The 21932-nt window shown below is 51.3% G+C and overlaps 10 protein-coding genes across 10 annotated transcripts; 4 read left to right on the top strand and 6 right to left on the bottom strand.

The window, feature by feature from the left end:
* Positions 1-138: 138 nt before the first annotated feature.
* Positions 139-1468, bottom strand: VC83_03219 (uncharacterized protein). Its single transcript, XM_024466867.1, has 3 exons — positions 1389-1468; positions 1159-1324; positions 139-1042 (listed from the first exon to the last, which is right to left on the bottom strand). The coding sequence occupies exons 2-3, from the start codon at positions 1318-1320 to the stop codon at positions 254-256; spliced, it is 951 nt and encodes a 316-aa protein (XP_024325467.1). The 5' UTR covers positions 1321-1324; positions 1389-1468; the 3' UTR covers positions 139-253.
* A 359-nt stretch (positions 1469-1827) lies between these two features.
* On the top strand, positions 1828-3382 carry ARP2 (actin- protein). Its single transcript, XM_024466866.1, has 4 exons — positions 1828-1930; positions 1986-2032; positions 2090-2462; positions 2533-3382. Exons 1-4 carry the CDS (start codon positions 1912-1914, stop codon positions 3261-3263), a joined length of 1170 nt encoding a protein of 389 aa, XP_024325468.1. The 5' UTR covers positions 1828-1911; the 3' UTR covers positions 3264-3382.
* Positions 3383-3669: 287 nt separating this feature from the next.
* VC83_03217 (uncharacterized protein) lies at positions 3670-5270 on the bottom strand (the record flags this gene model as incomplete). The annotated part of the gene is made up of 2 exons (XM_024466865.1): positions 3670-5079; positions 5157-5270. The coding sequence occupies 2 exons, from the start codon at positions 5268-5270 to the stop codon at positions 3670-3672; spliced, it is 1524 nt and encodes a 507-aa protein (XP_024325471.1).
* Positions 5271-5687: 417 nt separating this feature from the next.
* On the top strand, positions 5688-7998 carry SSN3 (cyclin-dependent protein kinase). The gene is made up of 2 exons (XM_024466864.1): positions 5688-6406; positions 6456-7998. Exons 1-2 carry the CDS (start codon positions 6352-6354, stop codon positions 7682-7684), a joined length of 1284 nt encoding a protein of 427 aa, XP_024325472.1. The 5' UTR covers positions 5688-6351; the 3' UTR covers positions 7685-7998.
* On the bottom strand, positions 7993-8711 carry VC83_03215 (uncharacterized protein; the record flags this gene model as incomplete). Its single annotated transcript, XM_024466863.1, has 3 exons — positions 7993-8261; positions 8416-8510; positions 8566-8711. The coding sequence occupies 3 exons, from the start codon at positions 8709-8711 to the stop codon at positions 7993-7995; spliced, it is 510 nt and encodes a 169-aa protein (XP_024325469.1).
* Positions 8712-9277: 566 nt separating this feature from the next.
* VC83_03214 (uncharacterized protein) lies at positions 9278-11509 on the bottom strand. Its single transcript, XM_024466862.1, has 3 exons — positions 10215-11509; positions 9999-10156; positions 9278-9933 (listed from the first exon to the last, which is right to left on the bottom strand). Exons 1-3 carry the CDS (start codon positions 10969-10971, stop codon positions 9394-9396), a joined length of 1455 nt encoding a protein of 484 aa, XP_024325470.1. The 5' UTR covers positions 10972-11509; the 3' UTR covers positions 9278-9393.
* Positions 11006-12206, top strand: VC83_03213 (uncharacterized protein; the record flags this gene model as incomplete). The annotated part of the gene is made up of 3 exons (XM_024466861.1): positions 11006-11008; positions 11741-11820; positions 11870-12206. The coding sequence occupies 3 exons, from the start codon at positions 11006-11008 to the stop codon at positions 12204-12206; spliced, it is 420 nt and encodes a 139-aa protein (XP_024325475.1).
* A 75-nt stretch (positions 12207-12281) lies between these two features.
* VC83_03212 (uncharacterized protein) lies at positions 12282-13039 on the bottom strand. Its single transcript, XM_024466860.1, has 3 exons — positions 12942-13039; positions 12673-12873; positions 12282-12531 (listed from the first exon to the last, which is right to left on the bottom strand). Exons 1-3 carry the CDS (start codon positions 12955-12957, stop codon positions 12368-12370), a joined length of 381 nt encoding a protein of 126 aa, XP_024325476.1. The 5' UTR covers positions 12958-13039; the 3' UTR covers positions 12282-12367.
* On the bottom strand, positions 13040-15082 carry VC83_03211 (uncharacterized protein). Its single transcript, XM_024466859.1, has 3 exons — positions 14723-15082; positions 13242-14660; positions 13040-13187 (listed from the first exon to the last, which is right to left on the bottom strand). The coding sequence occupies exons 1-2, from the start codon at positions 14786-14788 to the stop codon at positions 13680-13682; spliced, it is 1047 nt and encodes a 348-aa protein (XP_024325473.1). The 5' UTR covers positions 14789-15082; the 3' UTR covers positions 13040-13187; positions 13242-13679.
* Positions 15083-19769: 4687 nt separating this feature from the next.
* Positions 19770-21879, top strand: VC83_03210 (uncharacterized protein). Its single transcript, XM_024466858.1, has 2 exons — positions 19770-20576; positions 20634-21879. Exons 1-2 carry the CDS (start codon positions 20053-20055, stop codon positions 21664-21666), a joined length of 1557 nt encoding a protein of 518 aa, XP_024325474.1. The 5' UTR covers positions 19770-20052; the 3' UTR covers positions 21667-21879.
* Positions 21880-21932: the final 53 nt, after the last annotated feature.

The raw sequence follows: 21932 nt of genomic DNA, 5'->3' as shown, positions 1-21932 counted from the left end.
CTGTGGAGGAACTGTACTGTACAGTGTATAGCTGAGGATCGATGCCAGGAGTTTAAGACAATAGTAATTAACTCTTGATCTGTATTTCTGAATAATAAATGTGACGATCATAGCCCATATCCCATAGTAATTGAAAGCCTTTATTTTAATTATAGCTGTTATAATCTCTACTTGTATCCACAGTCCCTCTTCAAACTTCTGGGCAGCACAGGTAATCTAGTCTCGCTCCCTCGACATGGGCTCTAGCCATCACTTAATACGCCTCCGCATCTATGACCGTGGCGTCATCAGCTGCGGGTGCTTCTCGGTACCCCAATTGCTTCATATGCCTGGCCTCTTCTACTGCCAGTGCAACTCCAGCTTTAATCCCGTCCACAACCCTCACCAGGCTTGCAGCTCGACGTCCCAATTCTTCCACACAGGCATCCTCGACCCACTTGTCCATGCCAGCCATGCCAATACAGCCTAATACGACAACAGCCACATCGCCATCCGCAACTAGCAGTCTTGTGGCCTTAACCACTCTCTCCCTCACTTCCTCTTGTGGAGTAGTGTGCAACTGCTCCGCAGTGAGCCCCGTGGTCGCCACTCCTTTGAACCTCGCCGATTGGGAAGTCTCGCTGGCTGGTAAACCGAGATAGTCGTTAACACCTGCCGTAAGGACCGGAACCCATCCCGCGCCTGTCGTCACGATGCCAAACTTGGTGCCTGTGAACTTTCGTGCCGCGGGCTGCGGATCCGCAGTAACTGGCAGGTCAACATACTCTTTTGGAACCGAAAGGGGGAGCATGCTGAGCGAGACACTGATGCTTGCTTCGAAGATGCCGATCACGGGTTTCCGGTAGAGGGAAGGGTGGTTGCGGAGTACTGAAACGAGAGGATGAGGGCTGTAACAAGCAACGATAAAGGCATCTCTGGCGGCAAAGTAAGGGGTCGCTTGTGCGATATCATAGGATATGACCTTGGTGCTGGCGAGAGCATCCGCCTTATTATCAATGCTGGTGGCGCCAGATGAGGCGGTAAAGGTTATGAGTTTGGTATGCTGATAAATTTAGCTACGTCTATTCAACCAAGTAATAAAATGAGAGTAGAGAGTAAGAGGTAAAACAGTATGACTTTGGGAGGATTGCAGAGAAGCGATCATAAGAGACGACATACCTCCGGAGGGTAGGATTGACCCTTGATCAGTTTGCCAATACCGACAGACATATCTCTATTTGAGTTTGGATTAATGATGAGGATTTGAACTTCTTTTGGTGGCTGCGGTAGAAGAAGGTCTGCAGGTCTCTGTGGAGAGAGAGGTCCTGGTAGTGCGGCCATGTTCCTGTTCAAAAGCGAGTTAGAACAGCTTGCAACGACAGCGGAATGTTAATAGCCAGACTACATACACTGAGATTTTGTTTCGTTTCTGAACGTCGGGCAGTAGATGGGGGATATGCGGTGTTTACGATGTTTATGATGTTTCTGGGAAGAGAGAAATGTGGGAGGGAGGGGGATGAAGGGCGTTGAAGGGCCAAATATGAAAAGTGGAACCCGTGATGCGGCCGTGATTGAGGAATTGATAATTCGTATCGAGTCATCAGGACGTAATTATCACGAGTGGGAGAAGAAGGATCAAGGAACAGCTTAAATTTTCTGTCAAAGACCTACTTTTCCATTGCCTCCATATCATAACATTATAATAGTCTGCCGCGCAATGGTATTTGACAATATAAATCTTATTGCGTTGATGACATTCCGCACGTGACCTGGCCACCCCGCGGTGCCCGCCGCGGTGCCCGCAGTTACCCCAGCCCAAGCCGCAACGTCACAGAAGCGATCGAAGCTCACTCTCTCACCCACTTCAGCCTACGCCTTTTCTATTTCTGTGGCTGGCGCATCCAACATCTTGAGCTTCCACAAACCGCAATCATGGCGGAGGCCCCTATTGGTACTTCTACTCTCCTCTGTACTGCCCTCAATCCCTCTTCTAACACTGTCCGTAGTCCTCGATGGCGGAACCGGCTTCCTCAAGGTTGGCTACGCGGCCCAGGTAAGCTCTCTCCCCCTTCAGCACCACCACGAGTACGGCCCTGACAATGCATCTTAGAACTTCCCCGAATTCCAATACCCCTCTATCGTCGGAAGACCGATCCTGCGTTCCGAAGAAAAGGGCGACCCCACCTCTGTAATTAAGGATATCATGTGTGGTGACGAAGCAGCGGCAGCGAGGACCATGTTACAGGTCTCATACCCGATGGAGAATGGCATTGTCAAGAAGTGGGATGATATGCAGCACCTATGGGACTATACTTTCTACGAGAAGATGAAGGTGGACACGACAGGGCGGAAGATCCTCCTGACAGAGCCGCCTATGAACCCTCTCAAGAACAGGGAGCAGATGTGCGAAGTTATGTTTGAGCGGTACCAGTTCGGCGGCGTATACGTTGCCATCCAGGCAGTTCTCGCGCTTTACGCACAAGGTACTCTAACCCCTGTTTTCATCCCCCCATCCCCCCAGCCTAGCCCTCTCTACTCACACTCACTCCCCAGGTCTCTCATCCGGTGTCGTTGTCGACTCCGGTGACGGTGTAACCCACATTGTCCCTGTCTACGAATCCACCGTTCTAAACCACCTCACGCGCCGCCTCGATGTCGCCGGCCGCGACGTAACCCGCAACCTAATCTCCCTGCTCACCCGCCGCGGATACGCCCTCAACCGTACCGCCGACTTCGAGACCGCGCGCCAGATCAAGGAGAAGCTCTGCTACGTCTCGTACGACCTGGAGTTGGACAAGAAGCTCTCCGAGGAAACTACCGTCCTGGTAGAGAGCTACACCCTCCCCGACGGCCGCGTCATCCGCGTCGGCAGCGAGCGCTTCGAAGCCGCCGAATGCCTCTTCCAGCCCCACCTCGTCGACGTCGAGCAACCCGGCATCGCCGAGTTCCTCTTCAACACCATCCAGGCCGCTGACGTCGACGTGCGCTCCTCCCTCTTCAAGGCCATCGTGCTCTCAGGCGGCAGCAGCATGTACCCCGGCCTGCCGTCGCGCCTCGAGAAGGAGCTCAAGCAGCTGTGGCTCACGCGCGTTCTGGGCGGGAACCCAGAGCGCTTGGGCAAGTTCAAGGTGCGCATTGAGGACCCGCCGAGGAGGAGACACATGGTGTTCCTGGGTGGCGCGGTGCTGGCGAATATCATGGCGGATAAGGAGGCGATGTGGATTAGCAAGCAGGAGTGGGAGGAGCAGGGGGCGCGGGCGCTGGAGAAGCTCGGACCGAGATAGAGAGGGGGGTAGATGATAGAGATGGGGGGAGGTAAGTGGTTCATAGCGACAAAATTATATATCTTTCTCATGGTCACGAAAGGAATGTCTGCAGAGCTACGTGGGAAACAATAGGAGTGAAAGTTTTATGTAGTGAATTCCATGGATTATCAAATACACCAGTCGCTCAATGCCCATAGTAGAACACCATCCAGAACACCATCCAGAACACCATCCAGAACACCATCCAGAACACCATCCAGAAACCATCCAGAACACCATCCAGAACACCATCCAGAACACCATCCAGAACACCATCCAGAACACCATTCAAGCCCACCCCGCAACACCCTGCCCAATCGACATCCCTATGCCTGCATAACACCTTGCTCAATAAACACCCCCTATCACGCCATTAACACACAACTCAATCAACCCTCCTAACCCGCCCCCACACCTCATCCGCATCTCTCTTGCCCTTCGTCTCCGGCACAAACCGGCTCACAAACAACACTCCCACGGCCGCCACAGCCGCAAACCCAAAGTACAACCATCCGGCGCCACCCAGCGCCTCATTCACGCCATCATTCAAGATAGGAAAGAACTGCGCTACAAGGTACGTGCCGATCCAATTCGTCGCTAGCGCCCATGACTGCGCGGCGCCCTTGGCCTCCGTGCTGACTAGCTCAGAGGCCATCATGAATGGGATGGGCCCTAGGCCCGTGGCAAAGAAGGCGACGAAAAGGAGGATGGAGGCAGCGGATAGGGCGGGGAGGGAGAACAGGATTGAGGCGCCCAGGGCGGCTGAGCTGAAACCCAGTCCGGTGATGGAGATGAGGAGGGGGGATTTGCGGCCGAGGATGTCGGGGAGGGGTGCGGACGCGGTGGTGGCGATAAGGTTGACGATTGAGATGAGGATTGTGAGGAGGGTGGCGGAGGTGGGGAAGAGGTCGGTGAGGACGGAGACGGAGTACATCATTACGGAGTTTATACCGGTGAATTGTTGCACGCACATTACGCCTACGACGGCGATGATGGCAGGGCGGTAGATGGGGGAGAGAGCCACGGCTATGATGCCGACGTGGGCGCGGGGCGGAGGCTTGGAAGAGGTGCTGATGGATGAGCGTCGAGACTGCGATTCAGGCTCGAGGAGGACTGTCGTGGATTCGCTCAGCTGCGGATCGGACGGTGAGAAGGTGCAGTCCCAGGTTTGAATCTCTTCGGAAACGTCGGCATGTGGCCCGCGTAGACGTTTCAGTGTTGCGAGGGCGCGTCCTGGGGAGCGGTTCGCGGCGGTCCAGGCGGGAGATTCTGGGACGAGGAAGAGGCCGAACAAGAGCACAAGGCCTATGAGACCTCCCGCAGCAAGGATGAAACGCCATAGTATAGAATAGCTAAGGTAGTAACCGAGGATCTGAGTAATGAGGATGCCCATGTTCGTCGCGATCTGTGTGAGGAACCCAAAGATCCCGCGGTCTGTGGGAGGAGCGACTTCCGAGATATAAATTGGGACGACGACGACGCTCGCTCCGGCGCCGATGCCAAGTAGAAAGCGTCCTGTTGCGAATGCACTGATGCTTGCGCTCCACATTGTGATGGCAGAACCGAGGACATAGAAGATCGCAGAGATGCGCATTGCTGGGAGGCGGCCAAAACTGGTCGAAACTGGGCCTGCTAAGAGTGCTCCGAAGAGGCCGCCAATTGTAAAGATCGAGGAAACGAAGGCGAACTGTGCCTTGTCCATTGGGATGCATGGTATGAGGGTCGCGCCTTTGGGCATCCCTGTAGTCCTCCCTTTCTTGCAGGTTATGTAGTCTTCTGGGGCATTAAGCTCGGCCTGGGGAAAATGTAAGTTAGTAATCGGCAGTGTTGTGAGGGGTATAGAGAGGCATGGGGACGCGCGGAGAAGCATACGAGATGGAAGCCAAAGAGCAGGGGCCCAAGGGTTATGATGGACATCATGAAGACGAGGTATGGAGTGAGATTCCGGACACATTTTCGCATGCCCGATAGGCCTGATGAGGCCATGGTGGGCTGCGCGGGCTGTCTTCTAGCTAAGTGTTCCGCTTCACTTTTATATTGCAGGTCAGGTCGTAGCTCTTCGATCGAAGGGATTCCGGCGCACAGTAGCAAGTCGTCACATGTATAGTGTATGAATAGCGGTGTCTCTATCACTAGATGGAAGATTGAGGGTGTATTTCACTTTGTTGTTTGCTTCTCAGAGCTGTTTTACCTGTATATATCCCTTCGGGATGCTGGTGGAACAGTTGATAGCCTCACCACACACGATCACCGCGCTGGCGTACCACGCGGGTAGCGGTGGGCGTGTCTGGATCAACTCTTCCCCGTGATTTTGCCCTATGGCCACCGGATAAACTCACACCACCTCCGAACGCGTATCCGTATTAATACACCCCCACCACCTTCCCCCAACCACAAGTCCACAGATTTGATATATATGACAACCAACCCAGAAGCCACATCCACCACCACCACCCACTTTCCATATTGGGCCCTTTCCATTGAACCTCCTGGAGATCTACCCTTTCTGCATAATCTCACCACATGGATTCAAACCCCCTCTACTGACGTAAATAAAGACATATATTATCAAGCCTAAAAGAGCGACGTACACGCAGCTCTTGTCCTACGTTCCCTCTCATCATCCTATCGCCGGACTATCCGGAGCTCGTTCCTTCACCACCTCCCCCCTTTTTGGAAATCTCCGAGGCCCGTCGGCGCCCGAGACACGCCTGCATATCTCGCCTGAGCCTTGAAAGCAGCTCGTGTTGGGGAATCGCCCCCTCCCCCCCACGCCGCGCCGTTCCGTCTCGGGTGGAGCATGATAGACAGCAATGAGCCTGGCCAACAATAACCCGCCTTCTTCGGCCAGCGGGCCATCATCTGCAGCTGCGGCAAAACAAAACCTAAAGAGGAGTGTGCAGCAGGCCTTTGAAGGTGACAAAACAGACTTCTTTAATTACTGAGATGCTCTTGTTGGACTTTCCCGTCACGTCGCGTTGCGCTTCTCAACTCCGCCAATAGCGGAGTACTCCTGCGTTTATATAGTGGCAAAGTGTTGCCTCTAGTCGTCGTTGCACCTGAAAAGATGTTTCCTCAAAGATTCGATGCGTACTGGAGCGACCCGTATTTGGGTCTGCGAGGTCCTATGTTCTGTTCTTCGCTTGCTTGTTCTCTGCTAACACTTCATAGAACCCGCGAACAGAAGCAGCGGCCATGTTGCATATCAGAGCAAGGTCCGCGTAGTTGACCGATACAAGGTCATCGGGTTCATTAGTAGTGGTACTTATGGCCGAGTTTACAAAGCGGCAGGCCGCATTGGACAGACAGGGGAATTTGCGATCAAGAAGTTCAAGCCAGACAAGGAGGGCGAACAGATTCATTACACCGGAATTTCGCAGTCAGCTGTGCGAGAGATGGCGCTATGCTCCGAACTGAGCCATATTAATGTTATCAAACTTATTGAGATCATATTGGAGGATAAATGCATCTACATGGTCTTCGAGTATGCGGAGCACGATCTCTTGCAAATCATCCACCACCACACACAACCAACGCGCCATCCAATACCACCCGCAACAGTTAAAAGTATCATGTTTCAGTTACTGAACGGCTGTCAGTACCTGCACAGCAACTGGGTCCTGCACCGAGACTTAAAACCTGCAAACATCATGGTAACATCTGCTGGAGAAGTTCGAATTGGAGATTTGGGACTGGCTCGACTTTTCAGCAAGCCTCTGCACTCATTATTCAGCGGGGATAAGGTCGTTGTCACAATTTGGTACAGAGCACCCGAGTTGCTTTTGGGGAGCCGGCACTATACCCCTGCTATAGACATGTGGGCGGTGGGATGTATTTTTGCGGAGCTGTTATCTCTACGACCCATTTTCAAAGGAGAAGAAGCCAAGATGGATTCAAAGAAGACGGTGCCATTTCAAAGACACCAGATGCAGAAGATCATCGACATTATGGGCCTACCAACGAAAGATAAATGGCCGCTTTTGGTCTCGATGCCAGAATATGCCAACCTTTCTTCGCTCCATGCCCCGGTACAGCCGAATGGGAAGCCCGCGGGTTCCAAGCTCGAGAGCTGGTATTACTCCACCATTGGGCAGCATTCAGGAACTTCTCAGCCAGCCTCTTCCTCTCTGGGCGCCGAGGGGTATAAACTACTAGCAGGCTTGCTGGAATACGATCCTGATAAGCGGCTTACGGCTCAACAGGCATTAGAGCACCCGTTCTTCAGTACAGGCGACAAGGTGTCCAGCAACTGTTTCGAGGGCATGAAGACAGAATATCCTCATCGCAGAGTGAGCCAGGATGACAATGACATCCGCACTGGCAGTCTGCCCGGGACGAAACGGAGTGGCCTCCCTGACGACACACTGGCACGCCCTTCGAAACGGATGAAGGAGAATTAAGCATAACGTGATTTGTCCGAAGTTTGGAATATGTGGTAGCAAGGTACCCAAGGATTTGAGGGGCTGTTGAGAGTTGCTGGTTGGCGTTGCATAGTGTGAATATCATTTTTGTACATGAGCTGCAACACATATACCGTGGATGAGGATTAGTTGGCGTTATGGGATCAATCGCCATCCGACAGCATGGATGCGAGGGCGAAAGAGAGGATTGAAGCTGTAGAATGTATATTTGCTACTATAGTCTTATCTAATGCCAATACTTGTATCGTATAGACTACTCAGAATTATAGCACATCAATTAAATTAATTTAGTCGATAATCCCCTTCGGCAGAAGTACGATATAATCAATGGGAGCGAGCTCTGGCCCGTTCGGTTTGCCAACAATCTTAATCGTGTCGCCTTTCCTAATTTTGACAGAGTGTACGCGGTGGGTATAAGGGACGTGGTGGAACCACAAAAGAAGATCATCGGGAGTCGTGTCGATTCCCTCGTATCTTCTTGCAACCTCAGGTGGGTACTGGCCAGCAAACCCGGTGCCATTCCAAACTGTACGATCCATGCCAATAGAGTCCGCATCTGCCCAGTCTTGTCATCCGCGACGGAGGATTAGGGCCGTAGTGGGCATAGAGGATATCAGTTAAGGTCTGGATGCCAAGATTGCCGGTATATTGCTCGTATGCAGGCCATGACTGCATAGACATCTTGGATATGGTATTGATGACGCTCTGACCAAGGCCAAAGGTAAGGCGAGTCCAATCATCTAGAGTAGCTTTAACATTGACGGTTGGGTCCCAGGCCATACGGCATATGCGTACAAGTTCGACACTGCCAAGTGACTACCAAGCCAGGTTGAGTTTACTCCCACGTTAGAAACAGCAACATATCCGCCCAGGTTTCGTTTGAAGCGCTCCCCAGAAATTTGAGCTGGGTGATGCCGTTGATGATGGGGTGGAGGGCGAGGCTGACGGGGAAGGGGACGGTGATGGTGGTGTCAGACTGTGAGTGTGGAGGGAGGGGGGTGGACATGGTGATGGGCTGTGGGTTTGAATGTAATTTATCTGCTCGGAGTGTTGTGTGATCTGGATTAGAGAAGGGATGTTATATATCATGGCATGATGCCGGATTTAATAGATTTTGAGAAATAATGATATTAAACTCCAAAATACAGAAGAAATTTTGGATTACTGATTAAAATAACCAGAAAATAAATCTTACTCTGGCTTCGGTTCAATATCTAACCCGACACTTAGTATGAATGCGGGACGGTTCAATATCTAGGCCGCGATATTTGTGATCGCCATTTGTGGTTGGTGGTGAAGTTGAGAAGTTGTCAATATAATAGGTGAAAACATGACGGGAATGTAGTTTGAGCCGAGGCAGCCTTTTCATGCTTACCAACTTCATCAGTACAGCCTCGGTGTATAGTTTATTTATTAGAAATGTTATGATATTCTCCTATGAGCGGCATCATTTCAGAGGATGGCGTCACGGTGACGCCTCATCGGCGCCCGGACTAGAGGCGCAACGGGTCACAACCTTCACAGCCCTAGGCAACAAGAACACAAATATGGTCATAAATAATTACATTCTAACACATTGTTCTATCGATCTAAGTCATGAATATTTTCCAATATTCCGCTCTGGGCAATCCCGTTATCTGTCCTATAAACCAAAACCAGCCACCCCATCATAAAAATCATTCAACCCCCTAGTGAGCAGCCACAGCCTGGAGAGTATGTGTAATCCCCTGAGGCAGCGGCACACCCCGGTCAGAGCACCACTTCTCAACCTCCTTCTTCAAGCCATCCCTCTGCCTCTCAGCCGTATCCAACATCTCCTTCACCTCCTCCCCAGTCTTGCTACCCGCCGCAACACTCTTCAACGACTTACCCTCCCCAGCCTCAGTCATAGCATCAAGCACCGCAACAAGCTGGTTAGGCAACCAAGTAACAATAGGGCTTCCACCAGTAGCAGTAGGATGCGCAGTCTTCTTAAGGATGTACTCGCGAGTGAAGCACCAGTGACGATAGCGGAAATCCCGGACCTGGTCAAGAAGACGGAGGTAGCGGAGCGCAGAGCTCGACTCGGAGAGCGCGTAGCTCTTGAAGGAGACGGAGAGGGAGAGGTTGGCAATGTGGGAGAGGAAGTCGCGGTGGTTGCCGGGGCGGTAGGAGCGGAAGTCTTTGAGGATCGTGGTGAGGGGGGTGGAGGGCATGGAGATGGAGAGGAGATTGTCTAGAAGGGGGATCTGGGGGAGAGGGTTAGCTTGGGGTGGTGTGGAAGAGTGAGGGTGGGGGGGGGGGATTAGCTTACCATGCTGTCGTTTGCGCCGGACTCGCCGCGGAAGGAGAGGGGGGTTTCGGAGACACCTTCGTAGATGACGCCGTTAGGGAACATGGACTGGGAAGTGATACCCATGATGAAGGTGCGGAAATCAATGTAGTCGCCTGGCTTGGAGTTTGCCCACATACCTGTCACGTGTTAGTTCCTTGTCCATATTATATATCGAAGGAAAGGTAGAGCACTTACGTTCCATAACCTGATTAACCTTCTTGATAGCCTCAAACGCCTGATCGAGACCATCATCCATCTCGTGCCTATCATCTCTCCCACACCCATCAAGAGCCCTCACACATCCCTCAACCAACGGCCCAGAGTTCTTCACCATCTCCACGTGAGTAAGGACAAAGCCAGCCTCAGAGCTGGTTGGGTCAAGACCCTTCTCAAAGGCACGGATCAGACGAAGGTTGGTGTACTTCATGCCAACATCTGGGTTCTCCAGCTTGTAGTTGTACAGCGCGTACGAGCCAGCGTACTCCATGAAAGGCTGGAAGCCAGCGAGGCGGGCGCAGACGGAGAGGGGGAGGGCAATGGAGCGGGGGAGGGTTTGACGGCCGAGACCGTAGGGTGATTTGGCCATGTAGGCCATGTGGCAGGGCTCGAGGAGGTAGGCCGAGGCGATGAAGGAGTAGTCCCTGTATAGGGCGGTTTGGATGCAGAGATTGTCGGCATACTTCTCGACGGCAGCGGAGAGGTCAGTCAGCTCAGCCTTGACGGTATCTCCCAAGGCACCCTTGGCGAGGAGACCAGGCTCGCCTGATGCCGTGACCATGGGCATACGGTCGAGGATGGAGCTTAAGGCAGCGAACTCCTCTGGGAGGTCGACAACTGGATCAGCACGTGGCAGGAACCCACGAGAGGTCGAGGCCATGAAGGGTGGCAAGGTTGTGTCCTCTGGCCTTGTGTCGGCGAGGACATTGAAGGTGGGCTCGCTGTTGGAACCCATTGTGATAATTGATAAGAGATGTTATAGAAGTTGTATGGTATGGAAGAAAAAAGTGTTGGAAGACTTGAGGTCTCGAAGATATGGTAGAGAGATGATGTGGAGAGAAAGAGAAAGAGAACTGTCCTTTGTGGGCAAAATTTTCGCTTTTATCTCTGAGGCCGGTATTCATTCCGGCCTCAATCGTCGGATGACCTTCCCCTCTCGTTTCCAACAAGGGGGACGGGGGAAGCAGTTACGCAATGAAAAATTGAGATTGGACGAGTCTCAAGAAATGGATTTCCAAGCCCAATATACAATGGAGACCTAACAACGCAACGTTGTCGTGATGCTGACGATTGACGCCTAGAAGCAGATATAGGGGTATATCCATCACTTGTGGTTACACGAAAAGCAAAAAAGACATAGCAACATAGCAACATAGCAGCTGCTTCAGACATGACTTGAAATGACTTTAAAACCTCTTAAATATGACAAAAATTGGTCTTTATACTCTCCCCACGATCCCTTCCCGGTGGTGAGATACTGAGGTCTACTGCGTTGGCGTTGGTTAACCCGTAGTTATTGGTGTTTGGTGGGTCAGTGGCCGGAATGCCACCGGCCTCGCACGTGACTTAAGACGTAATCATTTGTGGAGTCGGTTATCTCCGGTGAGTGAGTAATGGGAGCTTGGCGTTGGATTGGCGGGAACACGTGACTACACTACTGTATCATTATTGTCATGTGACTGTCCCGCCTTTCCAGAAACCCCCCTTAACTTACAAGGCGACAGTACCAGGACGACATCCTCGCCTCGCTGCTCTCGCTGCTGGCCTTCCTCACAGCGCATAACCTCGCGCCTATCGTGTCGTCGTTTGTTCTGTTCGAAGACTGGGTGTCCTGACCACGAACGCCTCCCTAGGCCACTGGCGGACCACTTCTGGGAAGCGCTATTCACTGTGATAGCCCTGGAGACAGTTCTCATCACTACGCTACCGCTGGTACTACCGTATTTCCTCGGGGAGGAGGTCCACGGCGTCGATGTGAACCTGACGACCGAGCAGTATGGGAGTGTGCTGCTTGGACGGCTTTGGGTGGGGAGGGTGGAGCGGACGGCGAAGGGGGGGAGGCCGAAGCTGTTGTTGGGGAAGATAAGGGCGAAGCGCCTGCCGGTGCTGATGGGGGTGCTGGCTAATAATGTGGTATCGGTGAGGAGGCTGTGGTATACGACGTTTGAGGGGGAGACGAAGATGTTTTGAGGAGGCGGGGAGGGTAGTCAGCTCATAGGACGCGAATCCGTCAAGACAAACGGATATATATAGTAGATACAGCTTTTTATAATTTATTTCCCTATATCACGAGGCTCTTCTTTCTACATGACTTCCAAATCATATAGCCAGCCTCTCTATCCACCCACCCTCTACAACTTCGACATCGTCTGCGCGCGCTTGAGGATCGGCTCCATCTTCGTCGCCTTCATCACATCACCCTTGACCTTCAGCTTGCCGCTCATGAACAGCCTCTGTGCGTTCGCCTTGCCAGCGACGAGCTTGGCGAAGTCCTCGTCGGAGAGGGAGAGGGTGACTGTGGTGCTTCAGTTAGCTTCAATTCAATTCAATTATATTCCCCCTTTCAGGTTCCAACCCCCCCCCGCTGCTTCCCTAATTCAGGATGTAATTGGGGCGTCAGGGTAAACCCCCCCCCCAAAAAATAAAAATGACGTACCAGTAGGCTTATCACCAAGTCCCTTGTTAACAACACCATCCTTCTTCAAGTCGATGTGCCAGCTGTCCGTCTCACCAGCCTTGTTCTTGAGGGTGAAAGCGAAGACGGACTGGGCCGTCTTAACCGCATTCTTGCGCTCGGCATCATCGGACTGCAGCGAGGCGTTGATGGCATCGAAGGCCTCGGAGGAGGGGAATGCGGCTGTTGAAACCCACTCGTTAGCTACTGCTTCCTTTCCCCCATCATGCGATTCGATAGCGCGCTCTTACCGTTCTTGAGAGACATTATGAGAGTTGGTTATATTGAGTATTTTGGGAGTTGATAGATGGAATTGTGGTTATTTCAAAAGCCTGGTTAAAGAAATTGGGGATCGCTCGGGCGTATTAATAGCGTGTGCTTGCCTCCCTTTACTCCTCCCTCCCGCGCGGCTGCCGCCCAGCATGTGATTCCCGAGCGTGCTGTTGGAGGTTTTGTGGGGAACTCTCCGTCAGCCGAGGCTTCCCGTGAAGCTGCTGCTATCGACGCTTGTCAGTTGGAGTTTTTGTTGAGTGACAGGGATCTTGCGAGACCTTTTATTGTTTGGGCTTATTAAGAAGGTTCAGGGGAGGTCGGTTATGGTTTGGATTTTTTACAAGATTTGGAACACAAGATTTGGACTTTTATGGTATTACTCTTTTTTTTGATATGGCGTTTTGGTGGCACGCATTTGTCGTTGGCTACCGGCCGGAAGCTCACGTGCGTTGGGGGATAGGGGGACGTCATAACCGGGTCTGGGAATTTGGTCTTCCCCAGAAACAGCAGGTCGAGACCGCATGCAAGACGGTATCACGGGCTAGATCTCGTCCGAGCCTGTCTTACCCCTAATTGTTATCTATGGAGTTCAGTGCATGAAGGGTTTATCTTCTTGGGATTGGTCTATGAGGTCCAAGTCCGAATTCTACTCTAGATATCTCGCCATTGTACGTACGTGGCTTCGTTATAACTGCCGTCTACCAAAGTTCATGCTCTCAGATGCTGAAGAGCGCCTTTCTAGTATCATAGTCGTACTCGAGCTTGCCAATCCAATAGTCACTTGACTCGGGCCTAACATTCTTCCAAGCCTCATCCAAGGCCATAATAACAGCCTCTGGCAACCGTCCCGCCTCCATTGCGTCGAGATTCTCTTCCAGCTGAGCCAAGCTGCTCACCCCAAGAATAACGGCATCCGGACCCCCATGCACGATTTTCAACCCACTATGATGCACAAGCCAACGAATCGCAACCTCCACTAGTGTCAAGCCCTCCCCCTCCGTCACAGACCTAACGCTCCTCAACGCCTCAAACACCCCATGCCGAAAGTACCTCTCGCGATACCTCTCCCCTCTCTTGCTATCAACATTGGAAAATCTCCCCTCCTCAGGCCGATCCGCCTCAGACGTATACTTGCCCGAGAAAATGCCCGCCGCGAGCGGGTTGTATGCATAGAACGCCAACCCATAGCGCCGCAGCGCAGGGAACAGTTCAGCCTCCGCGCTTCGTGTTAGGGCGTTGTACATCCCCTGATAAATCGTCGGGCGGACCCATCCGCGCTGCTGGCACGTCACGACGATCTCAGCCACCTCAAAGGCGGCGAAGTTGCTGATGCCGAAGCGCACGAACTTGCCATCCTTATGCAGCTTGTCCACCGCCTCGAGCGTCTCGGCGAAGGGCACGCTGCGGTCGGCTGTGTGTAGGTAGAAGATATCAACGCAGTCTGTGCCCAGCTCCCGCAGGCTCGCTTCGACTTTCTCGGGTAGGTTGGCGGCGCTGTGACCGCGGTGGCATTCGGGGAGTGACTTCGTAGCTAGAGTGAGACCGCGCTCCTTCCAGCCCGCGGCGCGGGTGAAGGCTTCTTGGGTGCCATTTCCGTAGGAGCGCGCGGTGTCGACCTCGTAGTAGCCGCGCGACTGGTAGACGTCGAGGACCTTGGCGAACTGGGGGAGGGAGGTGATGCGGGCGCCGCTGCTGGGCTGGAGGAGAAGGGGTATTAGCGGGCGGCGTGGGGGTGAGAGGTGTAGTGGCTTGGACTTGCGTCAGGGCCGAAGGTCAGGAGACCTAGGACGGCGTGTGGGTTGGGTGAGGTTGGTATGAGAAGCATTTTGAGGTTGTGGGTGGGTGTTGTATTCTTCTTGAGTCGTGGGTGGGATGTCTCCTATTCCGGCGCAGGCGTCACTGTAGTCGCCGCCATCAGTAAATGCGAGATACAGTATACACAATAAAGTCTCAGTGTGTAGCTAACTTGTGGTAGCTAGTGGACGTGACAGCGGAGATTGTGGATGGTGATGGTGATGGTGATGGTGGATGGGGTGGTGGATGGTGGATGGTGGATGGTGGATGGTGGATGGTGGATGGTGGATGGTGGATGGTGGATGGTGGATGGTGATGGTGGATGGGATGGTGGATGGCGGGGTGGATGGGGGATGGCGGATGGCGGGGTAGGGAAGCGGGGTATGTCCAGGTCCAGGTACAATGCGGGGAAAGGCATAAGGGCCCGTTGTATAAGGAGTAAGATTATATGGGTTGGGCATGAGCGTTACCTGGGTGGTGGCGTCGATGACGATTTGTTGGTGAGGTGTTGTGTAGGAGGAGGAGAAAATAAGAAATTCAAAACATGGTCTGTTTGATGCTGGGTGAGTATTATAGATTATGGACATTATAGACATTATATAAGTTACACATAACTTATTCGATATACTCGGTGTTCCACCCACTCGCTTCGCTCGTAGGTGGCGACAGCAAGTTGTGCGTGCGACAGCAAGATGTGCGTACACCGCTATTTTGATATATAGAAAAAATAATAGTATTCTTCATAACGTAGTATCTACAATGCCTCAAAATAACGATCCTACTATGATTGCTCGCCTTAATGAGGCCCAACAGTTCTTCTTAAAACAACCAAGTACATATACAATTGCTTGGGTTGCAAATAAATTCAATGTCAACCGTGAGACACTCCGACGTCGTATTACGAGTACTACGTCTCCTCAATTACCCCACGGAGGTAGCAATCGAGTCTTATCTCAATCGCAAGAGACCGCGGTCTGTCAATTCATATACGACCAACTTGAGCGCGGGGTCCCTGCCAACCGATCTATGATACTACGGGCAGTTGCAGACTTACGACCTAATCGTACGATACCATCACAACGGTGGCTACAACGCTTTCTAAAAGCACACCCCGAATTTCATACAATTCACACGAAGACGTTAAATACACATCGGAAGCAAGCACAAAAGAAAGAGGTGTTTGAGGAATTCTTTCTCACATATAACGCCCTTATTACAAAACATAACATTAAGCCATATAATTTATGGAATGTTGATGAGACAGGCTATATGATTGGGTGTTATAAGTCTACGGCTGTTATTGTACCAATCGGTGTAAAGCAGTGGACTGTTGATAATCCTGAGAATCGGCTCTCTGTTACTGTAATTGAGGCAGTAAATGCAAGTGGTGCTGCACTTGCAGAAGCTATCATTATCCCTGGCAAACTTCATATGGATTCATGGTACAATGATGACCTTGAGCCAAATGCTCTCATTATTGTAAATGAGAGCGGGTATTCAAACGACGACATTGCAATCCAATACCTTATGCATTTTATCCAACTATCTGCAGAGCATATGGCACCAGATGATACTCGCCTCTTATTACTTGACGGCCATGACTCTCATAAAACAGAGCGCTTTCTTACATTAGCAGAAGAGCATAACATTGTTATTTGCTGCCTTCCTGCTCATACAACACATCTATTACAACCTCTTGATGTAGCGGTTTTTAAGCAGTGCAAACACTTTCATCAAAAGGCACTTGATCAAGCAGTACGTAGCTACGACTATGAGTATAAGCTACGTACGTTCCTTTCAGACCTCCCGCAAATCCGACGGCAATCTCTAACTGTCCGTACAATTCAATCTGGTTGGAGAAATACAGGACTATATCCATATAATCCTCCACTTGTAATTGACAAGATACAAGAGACTCGGAATCAAACACCTGATTATGAGCCATTTGCTTCATATAATATTATCTCAACACCGAAAACAACTATGCAAAGTGTGCAAGCGGTTGAACATTGGCAGAAGAGAGCAGAGGAAGCTTTCTCATCGCCTTCAAGAGAAGGGTTTCAATCATTTGCACGTGGAACTACAGTTGTTCTACACCGGGCAGAGCTCTATAAGACCGAGCTAGATATTATGACTCTACGTGCAGTAGAGCAGAAGGCAGCAAAGGCAAGGGCACGGAAATCACTACAGAAAGGAGGGCAGTTATATGCATCAGATGCACGGAAAATGCGGGAAGAGAAGAAAGCAAAGTTGCAAGCAAAAGCAGACGCAAGAGCAGCAAGGGAATCGGACCAAGTAGTAAAGCAGCTACAAGCGCAAGCACGTAAAATCGAAATTGAAGAGCGTAAGGTTGAGAGGAAGCGGGTAGCAGAGCGGAAGAAGGAAGGGTTGAAATCAAAAGTGATCATTTTACGGTATAGTAAGGATCAAAGTGATAGTAGCAATAGTGGCAGTAGCGATAGTGATAGTAGTTCTATTGATTTTATGTTTTAATTATATAGTTATATAGTTGATATATAAGGCGTCTTTTTCATCGTTTTATGTGTCGCACATCTTGCTGTCGCACGCACAACTTGCTGTCGCCACCTACGAGCGAAGCGAGTGGGTGGAACACCGAGTAATAGACATAACGTACATGTATAGCGAAAGCGCCAAACAAGCGAAAGCGCCAAAATTATCTACCCTCACGACAAACATTGCGATAAATCTACCACAACATTAGAAATCAATTGAAACTACTCGGAGTCCTCTTCCTCAGAGGTGTCTATTACAATCTGACACGTGCGCGCATTGTGCCCAGTCTCACCACACTTGCCACAGCGACGGGCACGGGTTTCTTCCCTTGGCTTCCGACCACGGCTTGCCCTTATTTCCTGCTCTACCTGCTGCACAACATCCCTCTCATCCTGTAGCTCTTGCGCCCCTTGTTGACTAAGTGATCCTCCTTGCTGTAGTCGTGTTTTCCTAGCTCTCCGGCGCTTGCTTAGTACTTCATTTGCCTGTCGTAGGTTTTGGTTCTCTCCCTTTAGCAGTGCTAATTGATGCATTATTTGCGATGCACCCTTTGTAAACTGGTCAACAGCTGCATAGATTGAGGTTGGAGAGCTATTTTGATGGCGTGAAATCCGAGTTTTAATAAATGTAGACTGTGACATAGCTTCAATTGGGTTGTTTGGTGTCTGAGAAACCCAAGGTTGAGCAGTACCTGGGCGGGAGCTTGGAGGCGTTGGTGTCCTTAACTTAAGATCAAGTGTAGATATCACTCTCTCAGGGTCAAATGGAAGAAGCCCTGCCCCTCGGAACCCGCCTCGAATGTTACTTTCCGTCATTGTAGTGTTAAATGCAGCGTGGAAGGCAGGAAAGAAGTCATCCTTTGTAATATGAGAAATATGAGCCTGCATCATATCTTCAATTTGCCGACCATAGGCCTGCTTTAACGGGCCGAAACAGCCAACATCAAGTGGCTGGAGTAGATGAGAAGAGTGAGCAGGCATACAAAGCGTAATAATGTTGTGTTCCTTGCAGTACTCCCCAAACTCATCTGAGTGGTGGCTCTCATGACCATCAAGGACTAACAAGCGATAACCACCAACACTCCGGGCCTTTGTATGCTTCTCAAAGTGCTGAATCCAATCCATGCCTCTCTCGTTTGTAGTCCAGCCATTTTCAGTAACAGAAATCACCCAATCGCTTGAAAATCCACTATTCTCATACCAAGATGTAAGGTGGTTTTTGCCTGCAACAATGATAAATGGTGGTACTGCCCAACCTTGAGAACTAACGCCTTGGATTACTGTAACCCATTCCCGATTACCAGGCTGTACCTTCTTTGCTTTTGCCCGCCCGTCTGAGCTTGTTACAACCATAGCAGTTGAGATAACGCCCATCATAAACCCAGTCTCATCAAAGTTGTAGATATCTGCTTCATCGATACCATATTTCGCAATTGTGTTACGCACAAGCTCAAACCAGCCATTAATAACTTCTGGATCTTCGCACTTAGCCCTCTGGTAGTCGTATTTGCGCTGAAAGCGTGTCTGGAGCTCTACACGCCGCTTAACAAAGTTTGAAGCCCAACGCGACCCAACGCGTGACGCGTCGCGTGTTGCAAGTAGTCGACTTGCCATATCTTCAACAACAGACAGCCGAGGAGGAAACCCTTTGGCAGCTAGGTCGAGTATATACTGAACAAGGACGGACTCCTCTAGGTTAGTTAATTTCCGTGAGTTGGCTTGGATATCGCGTCGTGAAGGTACACCTTCTAGACGACGACCTAGCTTGCGGTGGTCCACAGAATAGATCCTAGCAGCAACTCGAAGGCGTAACTTTGGGTCGCTTTGCATAGCCTGGATAGCTAGCACTAATTGGCTTTCATCGTTTTTATGGGGCATGTTTTGTTGTTGAGGAATTTAACATTTAGTTGGGGGGTTTGGTCACCGCATCATTTTGGCGCTTTCGCTTGTTTGGCGCTTTCGCTATACATGTACGTTATATACACACATAACTTATTCGATATAATAGACATATATATACACATAACTTATTCGATATAATAGACATATATATACACATAACTTATTCGATATAATAGACATTATACACACATAACTTATTCGATATAATAGACATTATACACACATAACTTATTCGATATAATAGACATTATACACACATAACTTATTCGATATAATAGACATTATACACACATAACTTATTCGATATAATAGACATTATACACACATAACTTATTCGATATAATAGACATTATACACACATAACTTATTCGATATAATAGACATATATACTGCTCTCCGCCTACAGTTGTGTTGTGGTAAGTTACTGCGTCTGGTACTTGTGGTACTTCGGAATACATGCGATGTCAGCCTTGTCTCCCCCAAATCCACGTCAAGAAAACCATCACGTCATCACCAAGAGACCCCAAAAGACACGCCCAGATTCGCTCAGATTTGCCCCCGTGTCGCCTCCTTGCCGGACTCATTTGTACTCATCTGTACTCATTTGTACTCATCTGTACTCATCTGTACTCATCTGTACCCTAGAGTACAGTACAACGCAAACTAAAACCTGTCCACCTACTTTACTAACTTGCACTACGAGATTACCAGATTTCCAACCTCTACCACCTCTACCACCTCTACCACCTCTACCGTTTGCATGGACAACATCGCCGCCGTGCAAACTCAACCAACTAACGAACCCCCCATTCATTGAATGATTCTGCGGTGACCCTTGAACCCACCTCACGCCATCCTCGAGAACCTCAACTCCGCATGGATGTCGTATAATCACCAGCATACCCCGTCTCATTCCCGGAATGCCTCACCCCTCCCCACCAGCACCAACTCCGAGCCCGCCAAATCCAGCGCTTCCTCTCGAGCAGCCTCAGAGGCTGACCTAAAACCCCGCGAGAACCGCAGAGGCAGCCAGCCAAGGTCCTTCCAAGACTTCCCGTACGACCACGAAGACGAATCCGAGACCGACGACATGGGCGAGCGACGACCCCCGTACAACAGGCACAAAGATGGCCGTCCGGGACAGCCGCTGCTTCATAAATCGGTCGATGAGCGAGGTCGTGCGAGCGATAGCCCTCCTATAACCCCAGCCCATACGGCGTTTAATCGCCGCTCGACCATGCGGAGTCGAAGCCCCGCAGATGCACAGGCACTCCTCGAGACGAAGAAGAAATACACATACGCGGCCTTCTTTCTGGGCATCAGTCTGGTCAGTTTCGTGATCCAGACGGAGACGGCTGTCTATATCCAGCATGACCTCGGATGGGACAAGGCGTATTGCATGCTGTATGTATCCCCATTCCCTCCCTCCCCACTTTGCCTCATCCATACTAACTAGCCCAGCTACTTCACCCACGGTTCCTGGATCCTCCTCTACCCCTTCCAACTCATGTGCCTCCGCCTCCAAAAGCGCTCAATGCCCTTCCACACCTTCTGGCGCCGCCACGTCTACCTCCTCCGCACCACCGCCCAGATGGTCGAGTCCCAATCCCTCACCCCCCCACGCATGCAGCACTCCCCAGTCCCCTACATGCTCCGCACCACCGCCGGCGTAACCACCGCCCTCACCATCGCAGGCGGATCCTGGTACCTGGCCGTCAACATGACCACCCCCTCCGACCTAACCGCAATCTACAACTGCTCCGCCTTCTTCGCCTACGCCTTCTCCGTGCCCCTCCTCAAAGAGCCCCTGCGCACCGACAAGTCCCTTGCCGTCCTCGTCGCCATCGTCGGCGTCCTCGTCGTCGCATACGGCGACACCTCATCCGCAACACCTAACCCCAGCAACACCCCCGACGCCCACGCCGCCACCGCCTCCGAAACCCAAGCCACGAACCGGCTCGCGGGAAACCTCATCATCGGCGCTGGTTCCATTCTCTACGGCCTCTACGAGGTGCTGTACAAGCGCCTCGCCTGCCCCCCTACGGGCTGCAGCCCCGGCCGCGGCATGATCTTCGCTAACACATTCGGCTCCATCATCGGCGCCTTCACCCTCCTCGTCCTGTGGATCCCGCTGCCAATCCTGCACTACACGGGTCTAGAACCCTTCGCCCTCCCCCGCGGCGAGGCAGCATGGATGATGTGCATCAGCGTCCTTGCCAACGCCACATTCTCCGGCAGCTTCCTCGTGCTGATCAGTCTCACAAGCCCCGTCCTGAGCAGTGTCGCGGCGCTGCTGACGATCTTCCTCGTCGCTGCGACGGATTGGGCGCTTACGGGCGTGCCGCTGGGTCCGGCGGCTGTGGTGGGCGGTGGGCTGATTGTGGTTGCGTTTGGGGTGCTGAGTTGGAGCACGTGGCGCGAGATGCGTGAGGAGAAGATTAAGGAGGTGGATATTACGAGTGATGAGGATGAGGAGAGCGTGCTTGGGTCCTAGAGTTTGTAGGTTTGGATATGATAGGATATGGCATATAAGTTTTATTTGATCTGGGAGTGGTGGCGTTTTGGGCGGGCTGGACCTGGGATGGGAATGGTGGGCTCGGGGGGGATATATGTTCTGCATTGTGTGTCGTTGGTTGGTGTGCTCTGTCGCGAGATAGAGAATAGACGCTGTAGATGTACTCTAGACTGTTTGTATAGAATGAATGGCATTTTCACTCTTCCTACGTTATTGAACCAGAATTTTCTGATGAATCCGTGACG

Source organism: Pseudogymnoascus destructans (genome assembly GCF_001641265.1).
Source record: "Pseudogymnoascus destructans isolate 20631-21 unplaced genomic scaffold scaffold_7, whole genome shotgun sequence".
NCBI lineage: Eukaryota > Fungi > Ascomycota > Leotiomycetes > Thelebolales > Thelebolaceae > Pseudogymnoascus > Pseudogymnoascus destructans.
The sequence above is the reverse complement of the archived record's forward strand: the minus strand, read 5'-3'. Positions and strand labels throughout refer to the sequence as shown.

Coding starts and splice junctions, on each gene's coding strand:
- SSN3 (XM_024466864.1), top strand. CDS start 6,352: ATGTTTCCTCAAAGATTCGATGCGTACTGGAGCGACCCGTATTTGGGT. Junction 6,407..6,455: donor CCCGTATTTGGGTCTGCGAG/GTCCTATGTTCT, acceptor AACACTTCATAG/AACCCGCGAACAGAAGCAGC.
- VC83_03211 (XM_024466859.1), bottom strand. CDS start 14,788: ATGCTTCTCATACCAACCTCACCCAACCCACACGCCGTCCTAGGTCTC. Junction 14,661..14,722: donor TCCTGACCTTCGGCCCTGAC/GCAAGTCCAAGC, acceptor CTTCTCCTCCAG/CCCAGCAGCGGCGCCCGCAT.
- ARP2 (XM_024466866.1), top strand. Junction 2,033..2,089: donor AGGTTGGCTACGCGGCCCAG/GTAAGCTCTCTC, acceptor AATGCATCTTAG/AACTTCCCCGAATTCCAATA. Junction 2,463..2,532: donor TCTCGCGCTTTACGCACAAG/GTACTCTAACCC, acceptor CTCACTCCCCAG/GTCTCTCATCCGGTGTCGTT.
- VC83_03219 (XM_024466867.1), bottom strand. CDS start 1,320: ATGGCCGCACTACCAGGACCTCTCTCTCCACAGAGACCTGCAGACCTT. Junction 1,043..1,158: donor GTCAATCCTACCCTCCGGAG/GTATGTCGTCTC, acceptor TAAATTTATCAG/CATACCAAACTCATAACCTT.
- VC83_03214 (XM_024466862.1), bottom strand. CDS start 10,971: ATGGGTTCCAACAGCGAGCCCACCTTCAATGTCCTCGCCGACACAAGG. Junction 10,157..10,214: donor GGTTAATCAGGTTATGGAAC/GTAAGTGCTCTA, acceptor AACACGTGACAG/GTATGTGGGCAAACTCCAAG. Junction 9,934..9,998: donor CCGGCGCAAACGACAGCATG/GTAAGCTAATCC, acceptor CCTCTCCCCCAG/ATCCCCCTTCTAGACAATCT.
- VC83_03212 (XM_024466860.1), bottom strand. Junction 12,532..12,672: donor ACTTGGTGATAAGCCTACTG/GTACGTCATTTT, acceptor GAAGCACCACAG/TCACCCTCTCCCTCTCCGAC.
- VC83_03210 (XM_024466858.1), top strand. CDS start 20,053: ATGTCGTATAATCACCAGCATACCCCGTCTCATTCCCGGAATGCCTCA. Junction 20,577..20,633: donor GACAAGGCGTATTGCATGCT/GTATGTATCCCC, acceptor TAACTAGCCCAG/CTACTTCACCCACGGTTCCT.